The sequence below is a fragment of the Ammospiza nelsoni genome, chromosome 1, assembly GCF_027579445.1.
Source record: "Ammospiza nelsoni isolate bAmmNel1 chromosome 1, bAmmNel1.pri, whole genome shotgun sequence".
Lineage (NCBI taxonomy): Eukaryota > Metazoa > Chordata > Aves > Passeriformes > Passerellidae > Ammospiza > Ammospiza nelsoni.
The window spans coordinates 130,728,530-130,744,557 of record NC_080633.1 but is presented as its reverse complement, the minus strand read 5'-3'; the positions used below and the strand labels follow the sequence as shown (position 1 = coordinate 130,744,557).

Genomic DNA, 16,028 nt, shown 5'->3' with positions numbered 1-16,028 from the left:
CTCTTTTCCCTCTGGGAAATGCCAAAACCTACAGTCTGTGTTTACTTACTTGACACTAGGTTAGCTACTAAGGTAAAAAGAAGGAAGTTCATCATCTTATGGCATTGTTCTTTCAATCTCTGTGTATCAACAAGAAAATGTATTGGTGTGAAAAGAAAAAGCTTTTCTTAAATTTCCCTGGTGTTGTATATAGGTTTGACTCTAACAATATGCTGAGCTCTGTGAATAGTAAATCCTCCCTTTTAAAAAGAACATTTTACAAAGCTGTAACAGGAAAATACATATATTTGCGGTAGACTTATGGGTATGTGGGTATGGCAGCTTGACAGTAAAAAGTCATAGATCCTCCACTAGAAAATGCCAAAATAAACTCTGTACTCACTGTAAATGACAGCCTTTAGCACACTCAGATCTGCTACTGAATGTGATACAGGCATACTGCTCTGTAAAGAGTTTTGCTGCTTGGAAGAAGTGCAGTTTTGGTTATACTCACCTGGCTCCTGTTTCACAAAAGATACCTGATCTTATGCAGAAGAAGTAAAGAGATTTGGGAAGAAGTTTTAATCTGAATATTCTCATGCTAAAATATTCCTAGGATGAGTAGTATTTGCACAAACCCTCCCAGGCAATCATTCTGACATTCAGTTACAAAAGGAATTACAACCTGCCTTGATTAAGGACAAAGAGGCACAGACACAAACTGAAACACAGGAAGTACCATCTGAGCATCATGAAAAATATCTTAACTGTGAGGGTGACCAGTCAGTGGAACAGATTGCCCAGAGAGGTCATGGAGTCTCCTTCTTTGGAGATATTTAAAAGCTGCCTGTATGGAATCCTGTGTAGCTTGCTCCAGGTAAATCTGCTTTAACAGGGGTGTTGGACTTGATGGCCTCCAGAGGTCCCTTCCAGCCCCAAACATCCTGTAAATTCACCTTAGGTTTTTCTGGAGAAACCAGCAGTGAACATGGATTGGAGGATGCTAAACTGGACATGCCTTGCACACTTCACTTCTCAGAAAAACTTCCACGTACATCACCCAGTAATGTGCTACAAAAAATGCACCAAACTGGTTTTCACGGATAACTAAGGCTGCATAGCGATCTATGAGGAAATTTTTCTCTCCCTCTTGTTTGATCTCTGAATTTCTGCAGTCTTCCAGGCACATTGTTCTCAAAGAGCTAAGGGATCCATATGATTAGAGGCAGGTAAGGTGGTAGCTTTGTAACATCCATTTAATAGGTCCACTGAGAGAGCAAGGAGGGGAAGCAGAATCAGCTCTCAAAATCCATGGAGGTTCCATAAGTTAGACATCATGGGAAGAAAGGATGAGAAATTAGTAGCTTAGCTGTGTTGGGAAGAAGGAAACCAACCAACAGAAAAATATTGTCATAACAGTGTGCTAGGAAAGATGGGTCAATAAGAGGTAACAAAAACCAGAAGAAAATGAATATTTTGTGTTAGAACCATTAAATTGCATAAAGACTATCCAAATGTCAGTTTCTTTGAGTAATTGTTGCAGTTGCTAGATTGTTGCTTGTAAGTGGAAGGTGCCAGCCCAGTCGTGACTGGGCAGAAATACATGAGAGATGATCTCCAAATCAAATGGTCAGTCACACTTTGACCTCTCCCACACAGGGGATTATAGCTCATGTCTTCAGGGGTAGAAGACCTGTAGCTGTGGCGATTTTTGTGACTATCATATAGTCTCATTATGCCAACAGAGTGACAAGCAGCCGGATGAAAAGCAGCAAGAGAGGGATGGAAAGATGCTGGAGAAAAAATACTGTAAAATCTAAAATACTTTTTTTTTTCCTTTTAAATGGCATGATACATTTTCATACCAGTCTCATGGAGCTGTGAAAGTACTCTACTCATGTCTCCTTTTTTTCCTTTAGTTGTCTTTTCAAGTGGCATCAGAAAAAAGGGAATATTCTGCTGATCCACAGCAATATTTCAAATTAGAAGCAGAAGCTGGGGAAGAGGAACTGTAAACCTGTTGGCCTGAGAGCTCAGCTGTCAAGCACTGAGAAACCTCTTCATTCCTCCCTGCTCAGCCTGTTGTACCCTGTCTGCCCTATGTAACATCATTTCCCACTGAATTTAATGTTGTTGAAGTTGTTTACCCAAATTAGAAAATTTAGTTTTATTGTTGTTTTAAATCCTTAAGATTTGCATTACAGAAATACAAAGTAAAATTGAAGTCTTAGGATATATTTTGCTAACCCAGAAACTAGATTTTGCAGAGATTACTATGAGACCAAAGCTGAGGGACAAGATCTTGCATTTCTGTGTTGTAAGTCGCCACCGGGCAGGCAGCTGCCAAATGTCCTGCAACTGACATTGATTCTTCCTGGCTTTCCTATCCCTTTCCTTTCAGAACCAATGCCCTGAGGCAGAGGAGTTTGTCTTCAGCCATTTTGTGATCTGTAATGACACCCAAGAGACGCTGAGGTTTGGCCAGGTGGACACTGATGAGAATATTTTGCTGGCTACTCTGCACAGTCACCAGTACAGCTGGCGCTCACACAAGTCCCCACAGGTATGTCAGAAACAGCCCTTCCAGGGCAGCCTTTGCTAAAGCTGATGATGGTTTCATGCACTGATTCTTTGGTTTTCTCTGTGGTCTCAACCATCTCTAAAGCTCCAGTTCCTTCAGGAGTCACACACTGGGGCTGCAACACAGAGAAAAGGTAAACAAAGCGTGAGGAAAGCCAGAAGTCTTTCAAAGTTGCTCAAGGGTAGAACTGGATGTGCACTTTTTGTAAAACAAAGCAGTTGTGTGAAGCTTCTGAAAAAAGGAAAGACAACTTGCCAGGTTTCTATAACTAAGTGATCCATGTTTCCTGAGATGTACATTAGAGATTTGGGGAATTTTTTTAACCAGTTGTTTTTACCAGAAGCATCTGTTCACTGAAATTGTTTGCAGAAGAGGGTCAAACTGGACAAAGCTCTCAGTGCTTCCCTTAGAAAAGATTTGAAATTGTCAGAAACACCCCACTTATATAGTTTAAACATAAAAATAGTTTCTGGGTTATGGGTTTTTTTGTTTTAAGGATAAACACTGAAACTGAAATAAAATACTTTTAAACTGTCAACAGGAAGTATTTCAATGAAACAATACAATCATTTATGTTGGAAAGACCTTTAAAATCATTGAGTCCAACCCAATACTGCCAAATCTCCCACTAAACCATGTCCCTACATGCCATGCCACATCTTTTAAAGACTTTCAGGGATGGTGACTCAGCCATTCCCTGGGCAGCGTGTTCCAATGCTTGACAACCCTTACCATGAAGCAACTTTTCCTAATATCCAATCTAAACCTTCCTGGCATAACTTGACACCCATTTCCTCTTGTCCTGTTACTTGGTACTGGGGAGAGGAGACCAACACTTGGGAAGTAGTAAAAAATAGACTTCTCATCTTTGTTCATCACAGGACAAGAACATAAATCTAATTTAAAAAGTGTTTGTGAAACAGCAAACCCACTTCTTCTCTTTTCTTAGTATATATACAGCTCCTGCTGAGTATGAAATTACAGAGCTGTGCCACCCCATTTGCTGAGCAGTAGTCCTGCCCTGAAAAATTACTAAAATTTTAACAGATCCTAGAGGAATGTGGTGAATGGGAGTTCCTAACTCCTCTAGAGCCCTAGAAAATACCAGTCTTAGCATGTGAGAAAAAAGGCAAATTTTGAATTGTAATTCTAAACAGGACTTGTGCCCACTTTCACCACTGACAAGTTTCAAGTTGCACTGGGAGGCAGAGATGGCAAATTTGCTGTGGTTTTCATTCGCATGTCAGCTGATGGATATGCAAAACTACTGAATTTTACATGAATGTGGTAATCTGTGCAGAGCAAAAACTGCCAAAGTAAACAATTGCAGTTGACACTGAAGTCAGGGCGTAAGTCAAGAGGAAGCCAAGCTCATAAAGGACCATCTTAGCCCAGCAACAGAGGAACTGTTATAAAAAGTGTGTGCTGGTGTCATAGTGCCAGAGAGAGGCCTTTGGAGACTTTGAGGCTCTGGAGCAGTCTGTCCCTTTCCATATTTTAAAAGACATGTTTTCTCACACACACAAAGCACCTGTGATGCCCCATCCCACAGGTGACCAAACCAAGTGGTGACTGTGCTCTGTGAAGCTGGGCACGTGTCAGAGTGTGGGACAAGATCCCCACTCATCAGGTGACTTAGGATTACAGTTGTTGTAATTCCCCTTGGTTGTGTGAGGGAGAAAGAAAACTAAATAAGTGTAACCTGTAACTCATAACCAATTATCACTTGCATTTGTAGCAACCACCCAAAATTAGATTTAAACCTTTAAACCTTTTCATAAATTCATGGAAGAAGAAGAAGGAAATATTTAAAGTAATGTAAATAAACTCAAAACTAAGGCTTTCCTCTTAAAAAATTCTTACATTCATTTTCTGCTTACTTACATAAAATTATTCAGTTGTGCGAATCCTCATTTTAGATAGATTTACTAAAGGTGTAGTTCTCAGTATGATGTATATTCAGTAATGGTTCAAACTGGAAGGAGTCTTAAAAATGAAGATTATCTCAAGCAAATGAAAAGTTGAAGAATTAAAGGGACAGCTCGTTACTGATACTTTCTCTTAGTTGCAACTGAACTGCTAAAACCCACCATCAGAATAAATGGAATTAGACATCTAACACCTGGAAAACTTAAACTGTGCTTTCAGTCACAGACTTGAGCAGTGCAAAACATTCCATTTTCACAGCTGCTATTTCAGTTTCTTATTAAATGAAAATAAAACTGCCAGATGAAAGGTGGAAAAGTCCATCAGAAGTCCAAATCACACATAAGGGAATGGGTGAGGGGACAGTAGGAGCTTCAGATTCATTTTTCAGATATTCATTTTTCAGCTAACAGTTGGTGATGTCAAAGGGTTTCCCCATTCTGTTTTGCTCTGATCAGATTTAGATTCAATGAAGAACTGGGCTGATAAAAAGTCAGGAGTGTCACGATGGATTCCCGTGTCCCAGGAGATGGCAAAGCCAACAGCTGACTCCTGACTCAGCCACACTGCTGGCCAGCAGGCTCCTCTAGTAGGGAGATTCTGCTTCCCTTGTCCCAAACTTTGGTATAATTTCAACACAATTTCTGCTCTCTTAACATTTTTAAACAGCCATGTCTTGCTGGGAAATCTAGAGATGAAAAAACAGCACTGAAGTAATTTCACTGAAACTATATGGGAGCAGAGGCTTTCTACACACAGTTGTGATAGAACCAAATTTTCTTTACAAAGGTCTTGTAAAGAGAGCACCTTGGCATTTCCCTATAAGCCTTTTCATTTGCCAATACAAGTCCTTTGTAAATATAGCATTCAGAATGGCAGTTCATCTAACCAGCACAATCCCTTGTTATTTTAAATCATACAAAAAAGTTTGTTTAAATATTATTACAAATATTGTCATGTACATTTTTTTAATGATTAATACAAATCCTTGAAATGAAAACAACTCAATCAAGACATCAGGTTGTCCCTGTTGTACTGTGGCACTTTTCTAATTGTTTCCATGCAAAATTATCTAGCAGCTTGTTATCCAAAGGTCAGAATAATGCCCAAGCAAGGACAAACCCTCTGAGTGTCATATTCATGGAATGCTAGATGACTTCATAGTTATGAAATTATTTCATTTCTCATGATAATTCCTGACTTGCCAAGTTAGTGAATTTTAAGAACTCTGAGAGCAGATTGTAAGATAAATGTGAAATAATCCATACTTCTGGAGTCAGGGACTTCCCTCCAGGCATTAGTTCATACTTGACTTACTTGACTTACTCTTGGGGATAAAATGAGTTAGGACAAGGTCTTAGATACCACATTCTCTTACTGGGAAAGAAAACCAACTTGCACAACTTTGGCTGGCTCATGTTTCTTGTTACACAGGCACTAAGAAGCAGCGGTTGCCATGAAATACTTTATTTAACCTCTGCAAAATGTTTTTTTAGTATGGCAAGGCAGTTCAGTTAAATGAAAATAAATAGTTTTAAAAGGATTGTATTTCTTCTACATTCACATCAATAAAATTCTCCATTTTTCTTTTGCTAATTAAGAATAGAGATGCAGTAATTGCCCATTTAAATTCTTTAACACAATTAAATATATATACACCTAAAATATATATTTTAGCAGATAGTTTTATAACTATTTATTTACATTTAGAATTAATTTTATTATTAATGAAACTATAGACTAAAATTTTAAAAATTTCAACTTTTTTATGTTACAAAACAGTTATAGCACACTAAGGATTTGGATTTATCAGCTCTTGATGGTGTCCCTCCAACTGTTTGGCTTAACTTAAAGCTCCTTGCTTCCTTCATTTTTTCCCTGCCTGGATCCTTTACATTTCAGGGAACCTAACCTTTCCCTTTTAACTTTCACTCTGATTCCTGCAAGTCTCGCTACTTCGGCTAAGATTTCAGAAATAAGTCTGAGGTCCGATGCTCGCTCTTCTACACCACTCCATCCCCCCCACATTTTCCTCAGATTTCACGAGGTTTTGGCCCCCCTGAGGGATAAGACACCCCCAATTGTATAGTCCCTTTCAGAGTTGGGGTGGGTCCAAAACTGATGGTATTTGAGGCTTTAAGCAATTCTATCTAAAGCTGCCAGATTTTGTGAGTTCCTTCTGCAGATTTTAATGAAGTTAGAGGTCTGTTAGATATCATTAAAAGGGAAGAGAAGATACATCATTCCTGTGCTCTACAGACAGCACTGGCTCCTACATTATTATTGGATCAAGTCTGCACTCCTTATCTTGATCTTCGCATTGTTTTGTGGGATGGGCCCCAGTTACATCAAAAGTCATGTTTGTCTCCAAGACAGCTGTGTTTTTTAGATGAACTGGAGCATATGATACATAGGGTGAAACTCTGAAGTTAGAAGAGATCAGATCTTCCTAGCAATTTACTCAGAGTTAAGGAATTCTGTCTTGCAAGACAGTAGGCAATTGGAGGGTCCCACTAGGGATCACAGCAAATGTAAAAACCAGATATCCATGTGAGAGTCCCCTGAATGCATTCTGCGGAGATTGTTTGCTTATGAACAGACAGCAGAAATTGTCTATAATGTGCCAGTTATTACTAGTTGTTTTCCCCACACTCAAATTTCAGCAGAGTCCTCTGAGGAAGCCCAGTGATGGATTTAAGTTCACTGGTGTGCTTTCTATGCAAAACATAATGTTGCAGAGTAAAAGTTTTAAGAAAGTAGCAGTTCTCAAACCTTTCTGTATTCTCCCTCCAGGGTTACAGTAACAGTTACACATTTTCACTTTTCATCATCTTTAACTTGAAGCAGCAGATATAATAGATAAAATTTCAGTTGCTATATTGAATTGGCCAGTGACTTCAATGAGAATGTGGATATTAATAAAATATATTTATTTCTTATAAAAGTAAGTACATATGCCTGAAATTGTGTCATTTTATTGCTACTTTATAGAATTTGAGGGAAAATAAATCTATCACTTTTTTGATTATACACTTACAAAGTCTTGAGTAGATATTAGTACTGGTTAGTACATTATTAGTACCTTCATTGGAACATATTTAAAATTTTTCTTATTTTAAATAGTGTGCCTGTGAACACAAATTCTAAATTTTATGAACATACTTTTTAAAGGCTACTGTAGTTTTACAAATAGCAAATTTGCTATATGAGAACTTCCCCCTTGTTCTACCAAAAAAAAAGACTGAAACTGAATTTTGATGCATGTTGCAGCAGGATCACAATTCATGGTTATTTACTTCCAAGTTGCTGTTCTTTTAGATATTGGGTTATATAATGTAAAATATTACGTGCAGTAGTCTGGGTTCAAACCTTAGAAACTGTAATTTATATATCAGTTGTTATTGGGATATTTTCCCTTTTTACTGTTTAGGAAAGTTACAAGTTCTCTGAAAAATCTTTTGTACTTTACATAATCCTCCCCAGGTCATTAGAGAACATCAGGCAAAAAAAGCTGTATGTTATTTTATACTGTTCACACAGTGTGAAGAGTGCTATTGCTTTTTTTGTGGTTCCTGCATTCTAAATCAATGCTCATACTGTATTACATGTAATTGAATTTTTAGATTATATCTGGGGCAGATAAGGATTAATATTATCCATGAACATTTATATTTTGGTTACTGTTCCTTAACCAAAAGACTTTTCTGCAGTGTGTAGGGTGGGTTTGTACCTGTGAGGTTCAGGTCTGATTTGCAGGTAATGTTGAGGTTCACAACATCTCCAGGACCCTCCAGGGTCAGAGTTTATCTGCCAAATGTGACCTTTTTTCTACTAGACAGCATGAGGGTGATGGAAGTTGCCTTTTTCCATGCTCTGTACTGGCTTTCTGTCCTACAAAGGCCAATGGCATAGAACTGGCCAGATCTCCCAGGTCACTTGAGAAAATGAAGCCAAAGTGAAATTCAAGCTGTTTTTGTGGCCACTGCAGCTGATGGTATGCAGAATAAATATTTCATTCATTATTTTTTCCAAATACTAGTTGGTTTTATTTTTGTGAATCTTAATCCTAATAAAGAGCCACCTTGTATTGTGAAAACACAGTAAAAAATACTAATCAAGCTTCTCCTTTAATTTTTCAATTAAAAATTTCTTTAGCTTCAAGTCTTAGAATTCAGCTCCCATCTCCAGAGCTACATTTCCTCTGTGCTGCTGCATTATTACAGCTTTTATTTCACTATCTTCTATCTTTTAAAATAACAACTGCTCTCACATCATTTAGCAGGTCCTCACCTGATTCTTCCCAAACTCTCAGAATTCATAGTGATTACCCTTGTTCCCCACCAAAAAGAAACTTTTCCTAGTTTCACTTAGAAGACAAATACAGTCTAAAGAACCTTGGTGAAACCAAGCTAAATCTGGTGAATCTACAAGCAAAGTAGAAATCAAATTTGCATCACTAAGCATTTTGAAGGCTCAAGCTTTGAATTACTTATACAGCTGGAAATTGATGCCTTTTCTGAACAGGCTGAATTCTTAGTGTCACCTTTAGTCCCCCATTTTATTCCTCATGCTTTGTCATATGACACACAGCTTTATTTACTCAGATCATAGCCTTCACTCACACATCTAGCTGAAACCCAAGTAAATTTTGAGGAGCACATAGAAACATTCTGTGAAGAGGCATGATAAAGACATTATTTTAAAGATAGTGCTTTTCTAGCCATTTGTTCCAGTAAAAGCAGTTTCATCTTAGTCTGCCTTCCTTGAAGTAATTTCTATTCCTCTCAAAACAGAAATCCATAATAGCTAAGAATTACAAATCCAAGTCTAGTCAAAACAAAACTCTCTGGGTTATCTGCTGGTATATTTCCCTGACAGAAAAAGCAGAAATCAAATATTTACACGAATGAGTGCCTATCTTCACGTATACAATAGATAGTATGTTTAAATTCTCTCTAAGCTACAAATTTTCACTTATCAATGGATTGTATTTCTTAGAATGCTTTGAAGTCTCTTTTTTTGAACCTTAATGCAATTAATTCTCTTTTCTCCTAATATATGTCCCATACCTAGCTATATTCATTGAACTTTTTTGAACAGAGTGTGTAATAAATTCTTAGAATTAGCATAAAGCTTGATCAATGAAAGAGTTAATGACAATTATTGCAAATCTTTAGTATCAGGTCACTTTGATACCTGTTTGGTCACAGTGAGGTGCAAATAAAACCAAGGTTCCGGGTTCAGTCCTTGTATGGGCCATTCACTTAAGAGCTAGACTTGGTGATCCTTGTAAGTCCCTTCCAATTTAGAAAATTGAGTGAGTCTGTAAATCTGTTTTCTGCTAAAATGATGCTAATGTCTGATTACTTAGTTCTCTAAAAACACTGCCATTATTTGTAGACATCTTTTCCAGAAATCTCACAATCAAATCATCATTCAGAGATCCTTTTTTTGTTTTCATGGAATGTAGTTTCTTGGCTCAAAAGTAAAGTTACACAGCACCCAATTCTTATACTGTTAGGTCATTAATACAAATTTATTAGATATCTTTAAAGTAAATTATGAAGGCCGTATCCTTCGCTTTTACCAGTATGCAAATTGTATGTTTGTTAAATAAGAAAATGCCAATAGCTCTTCTTTATTTTTCTTTCTGAATCTTGAAGTTAAATGCAGACTAATCATTACAAAGAAAATTAGTAAGGCGGCATTTGGGAGCTATTGAATGCTCAGGGAAAGCTGACAGCATGTTCCTTGGGAACATTCAACTGGTGAGCAAAGCTGTTTATACAGGGTGGGAGATATCCTAGTGTTGTAGCTACATGTAATTACTAATTGTCAATTATGGCATTTACATGACGTCTATTTTGGAGCACACACTATTTTGTGGGCCTGTAGCTGAGGCTGACCACTTAAGTACCTTTTCTCATTATTTGGCTGTCATTTCCAGCTACCGTTCTCTCCAAAATAAACAGTTTTCATTTTTCTCCTAATTTTCATATGTGATGAGATTTATTCCCAGCTGCCTCTGTGAGAAACTGAACAGATTCCAGCCACTGCAATTGGATTTTTTGGTTGTTGTTTTCTTTTTCCTTTTCTTTAACTAATGCTTCAGAATCTAAGTGACATGTTTGTTTAGTGTACAGCCTCCCTCAACATAACCTTGAAAATAAAGCTGTGCCCACACGTGGGCACATCCAGATGCCTGTCCTTGCGCACACGGGCACGTATCAGCCTTTGTGCTTCCAGCATAAAACTCATTTGAATCTGAATGCAGCAGTCATCACTCTTGCAAATTCAAAAGCCACCCACTGAATGGATGTTATTGTTCTGTGTGTAACTTGTGCTGAGGATACCACAAATTGCAAACAGGCTACTGAGTTGTAATATCTTTGAAAGTTATTGCTGTGGTTGTTTCTTAAAACAGTGAAGGAAACCCCAACATCCAGCCCTTCACTAAGTCCAACTGACCAGACCCATGGTGAATGCTATTTGTTTCCTTTCTGGAAACAAATCATGGAAGAGCACAGTATTTACAAATTTCAGTTTTTGCTAGTGTAAATAATCAATCTTTGGGCCTGATCCTGTTCTCAATTACTTAAATTAATTAATGACAGATGTCCAAAATCAGAGTGAAATTCAACCCTCAAGAGAGAACTCCCACAAGGCCTTCATATGACTGTTTTAAAGAACTTAAGTGATGCTTAGGCTCTGTGCTGGCCCTCTGCAAAGAATAAATTTTACCCAGAATGCTTATTGCTTTGATCCCTTATATAAAACTCACATCCTTAAGTTTGCACAGCCACAAAAGATCTATACAGAGCTAAAGAGCCAGATCTTCAGCTGGTGTAAATTTATGTAACTTCATTGACCTACATGGAACAGTACCAATTTTCACTACTCTGGCTTAAAGAATCTCCATGGGACAGAGGTAAGTGCGTATGGTGGGTAAATGGATGAAAGGCTCTTCAAATGATGAAAGACTGTATTGCTCTGGAAGTGATTTAAGTTAAACTGGAAAAAAGCCACTCCTTTTCCGGAATGAATCACATAGGGAGTATAATTATGCAGTTAAATTTCTTCTCATGAAGTCAAGCTTGAATTTACCACCACATTTGTGTAAGAAATGAAATGTTTCCCATCTCTCAGCAATATACCACATTCTGCATTTAACAGACACGTATATGCAAGCTATACAAGTCCTTCTTTATTTTTGAAGAGAAGGGTATTCGTAATTTTCTGTTTTATTCTGAAGGCAAAAAATCTGGTATGGAGCTGCATTCATATCACCTTGCTGGTAATAGAATGGGCTTCTAGAACAATTTCAAAGGGAGTGAAGAAAATCTCTTATTTCCTGTTTTATGCTCTCTAGTCTACTTGCCCTTTTTTTTGTGAACAGTTGTGTGCCTATATGTTAAACATACTGCTAAAGCAGGTAATTTATAGAAGTGCATGATTCAGAGCCATTTTATGGTATTGTTGCTTCTTCTGATTGTGTCTGAAATCACAGAATTACAGACTGAATGGATCATTCAGACAACTGGTGTGCTTAGCATTGCTGAGATTTCAAACCAAGAATATTTCTCTGTCATGGGAATTTATATCCTACTGCAAGGCACTTTTTTTTTCCCAGTTATGTATTGAAGTAGTAATTTCTTTCTTTCCAGCTGTTGCACATCTGTATTGAAGGCTGGGGAAACTGGCGGTGGTCTGAGCCATTCAGTGTGGACAATACAGGGACCTTCATTCGCACCATCCAGTACAAGGGCCGGACAGCATCACTTATTATCAAGGTTCAGCAGCTCAGTGGAGTGCAGAAGCAAGTAAGGATTTGATCCAGTTAGGAAAAAAATAACATGAGTAATTTAAACTGTTGCCTATTCATGAATTAGTCACTTTGTTATTTATTCTCTCCTACTGGGATCTGCAAAAAATAAATATAGTAGTCTTTTGGGGCTATTTGGGGGAATTTTTACAATCTTTTTCTTCACTTTGGTGTCGATCTTAGCATTTAAAAGCTCAGTTACCAACATGTATTTTATATGCTCCTGTAAACATCCCTTTGCGTGGTTCATAATTCTGACAGTGCTGTTACATAATCTCTTACATGTTTTAAGCTCTTGAGAAACAGATTTTTCTCTTAATTTTTTTAAGAAACTGTTCTTAATATATTCTGGGTAGTAATTTAGGCTTACATATTTTTTTAAGTAAAAGAATTACCAAATTAACATTTGAAAATCAGCTGCTGTGCAATAACTTTACTATCTTTGTAAAGAGATGTGTAATGACACTGCAGCCGTTCTGCCTGCATTGGCAGAAGCCAGAGCATGTGGTGGACAGAACATGCTCAGCTCATGGATGTGGCAGAGCTGTACTGCACAACTACAGCACAGCTGACCAGACAGGAGCAGTGCCTGGTGTCACTGACAGCCCTGCTGAGATTTCACATGGTGGGCTGTAGCTGTGTTGTATGCCCCCGTTCACGAAAAAAGGAATTATGATGGTTGTACAGGGGGATACACATGCAATGGTGTTCCCTGGTATAGCTTGGAAAAATTCAGCTACATCTCTACAGTAAACAATTCATGCATGATGGACAGCAACAACGCTGAGTCTAATCTCGTCATTTTCTAGGTGTGTGCCCTTAAGTGCTGAAACAGTTACAGTAATTTAATGAAATTCTAAGCTTTAAAATGTCAGACATACTGTGAAAGATCTGGATCATTGGCTTGTGATGGGAATGTGAGGTATCCCTAGAAACCTTTCTGAAGTACATCCCTGTGGCTGCTCAGAAATGTCTCAACATTCAGAGACCATCACAGAATTCTTAAAATCCAAACTAGAACTGTCAGCCATGGACCTTACTGCTGAGTTCAGTGGGAAGGAAAGTGGATACATGTTTCTTTCAAGCATGGATACTGCCTTTGCAATATTTCAAGCATTTTAATGCCTAGATTTCTATGAAATTGGACATACATTTGGCCAATAAAAATAATGTTTTACCAGTCACTGCCTTCAGCAGTGCTTGGGGAAACCTAAAGCAGGGAGATTATTCTTCTACAGATTTTCATTCTCTAATTCAATTTTGAATGGGTTTTTTTTCACAATTGTTTACATAAGAGCTGTATTTCTTGTGTGTTTTAGATCCTAATCTGTGGAAGACAGACAGTCTGTAGTTACCTTTCTGAAAGTATTGAACTGAAAGTGGTTCAGCATTACATTAGTCAAGATGGACAGGCTGTTGTTAAAGAACACATCAACTGCCTTGCAGCCAAGCAGAAATTGCCTTCATATATCCTAGAAAACAATGAGCTCACTGAGTTGAGCGTGAAATCTACAGGAGATGAAGACTGGTCCCAAGATGTATGTCTAAGTTCTAAACACACAGAACACAGCACTGTCATTCAGGTATGACGAGAAATGGGTATGTGGAGGAGAGCATTAAAAATGGCTGAGAGAACAGAGCACTGCACATTTAGACTTCTGTTTCATATAATGAAATAGTGAATGATATCCTGAATAATGATACTGTAATGCTGATCTTTCTACAAACAGGTACCATCTTCAAAGAGTTCAATTACATATGTGTGGTGTACAGTTTTGACTTTAGAGCCCAGTTCACACGTGCAACAGCGATTAGTGAGTACATTTAATGTTTCTGAAATCTAAATGTTCAAGTCTTATGTGTCATATAATAAATTAAGGTCAGAATGACCCACTGTAACCGTTTATTAATAGTTTGTTTCAACGTTGTAATACTGAAATAAAATTGCTTTAAATTGGTGTATTTTTTTCTTTTTGTAGATTGTTTTCAGCCCTCTTTTCATTGTAAGGAGCCATCTTCCAGACCCTATTATCTTACATATAGAGAAAAGAAGCCTGGGACTGAATGAAATGCAAGTGATTCCAGGGAAAGGACAAGAGAAAGCACTGCAAAATATAGAACCTGATCTTACACACCACCTGACTTTTCAAGCCAGGTAAAATCCTCATTTTCCTTGAAAATGGTTCATTTTTATGTAAAAGAAAGAATAACTTACACTTACACTTCTTTTGCATTTTTTTCTGAAAGTGTGCCATGCCCAGAGGGGATATGACTGAATAAGCATATGTAGCTGAAATTGTATTGGAGGAAATATTAAATTTGGTGTAACGATCCTAAGCACACTGGCATTTGTTTAATTAAGCAGTCCGTATTCTTATGTTTTAAAAAATAAATGTTTGAATTATCTAGAAATGGTCTTTTGAGAATACTGAAGAGTCTTTAGGGTCACTACAGTGTGATAACAAATCCATGCATGTCAGTAAATTCTCAAGAACTTGTTGGACATCGTAACTTGATTCATCCATGAGAGTGTTCTTGCTGCAGAGTACACTTTGGAAGCCTCATTAGAGAAAATGTTGATGCTCATGCTTGATCTTGTGCAAGTGACTGAGTTTGTTTTCAATAACAGGGAAGAAGATGATCCATCCGAGTGTGCAGTCCCTATCTCAACGACTCTGATTAAACAGATAGCAAGTAAATCCAATCCGGGTGGCAGCGTCAGCCAAGTGCTCTCTGAGTTCTATGGCATTGCTAGTCCTCCCCAGCCTGCATGGCCTTATAACAGGAAGGATTCAGACAGGTAATTACTTGCTAAACCTTCTTCATGACCGTTGCATTGCCTTTCCAAATAAACTGAAACCACATTCTGGAAGACTATATGTGATGAACGTCGAATACATTTTCAGCAGTTACATAATTCCTGCATGTAAACTGCAGAATCTGTGGCAGTTGGGGAAAAAAAATTAGGTCAGCCTCAGGGCTGCCCTTGTTTACACTGAGAAGATTGCATCAGTATGGATTTTTTAAAAATGGAACCATTCTTTTGTGAATGCACTTTCTTTACTGCAGCTCTAGAGGCTGTTGTTTATTCAGCTGCTGTTTATTTCAGTAGACAAACAGGAGTTGCTGTACAAGTAGTTGTTGGGCAAACAAAAAGGAAATGTGATTTGATGACTACAAAAGTCACAGGTTTAGGGCTGAATGACAGTGGTAACTTTGTTAAGGCATTTATTAATTGACTAAATTCAGGCTGAACTTGTGGAGTTAAAAATATGCCTTTATAGCCTACACCTATCTAGACCTTTCTGACAGCACCTCAATGTGTTCCAGAGTGATAAGGTAAGAAGAGAAGTTTTTCTACCTCACAACCAGAAAAACCTTGCAAATTTCTGAAGAAGACATCTTAGCATTTATAATCTTGAATTCATTATTCCCTTGACTTTAAGTTTTTGCTTATTTGTTCTTGACAGCAGTGAACAGCTCTCCCAGTGGGATAGTCCAATGCGGGTAAAGCTGTCAGTGTGGAAACCCTGTGTGAGAACTCTGCTGATTGAACTCCTGCCCTGGGCTTTGCTTATCAATCAGTCCAAGTGGGACCTCTGGCTGTTTGAAGGAGAGAAGATTCTTCTTCAAGTACCTAGTGGGAAAGTAATTATACCTCCCAACTTCGAGGTAACTATGCCATTCACCTTAGCAGGCACAGGTCTGCTAAGCACACTG

General features: G+C 37.9%; 1 protein-coding gene across 1 annotated transcript in view; it reads left to right on the top strand.

Moving 5' to 3' along the window:
- The window catches only part of VPS13B (vacuolar protein sorting 13 homolog B), a 429,559-nt gene that overhangs the window by 379,906 nt on the left and 33,625 nt on the right, over window positions 1-16,028 (top strand). Inside the window, exons 43-49 of the mRNA XM_059490125.1 lie at window positions 2,381-2,542; window positions 12,151-12,306; window positions 13,628-13,891; window positions 14,039-14,122; window positions 14,288-14,463; window positions 14,938-15,108; window positions 15,779-15,980. Of these exons, the coding sequence (XP_059346108.1) occupies window positions 2,381-2,542; window positions 12,151-12,306; window positions 13,628-13,891; window positions 14,039-14,122; window positions 14,288-14,463; window positions 14,938-15,108; window positions 15,779-15,980 (1,215 nt within the window). The remainder of the gene's footprint in view (window positions 1-2,380; window positions 2,543-12,150; window positions 12,307-13,627; window positions 13,892-14,038; window positions 14,123-14,287; window positions 14,464-14,937; window positions 15,109-15,778; window positions 15,981-16,028) is intronic.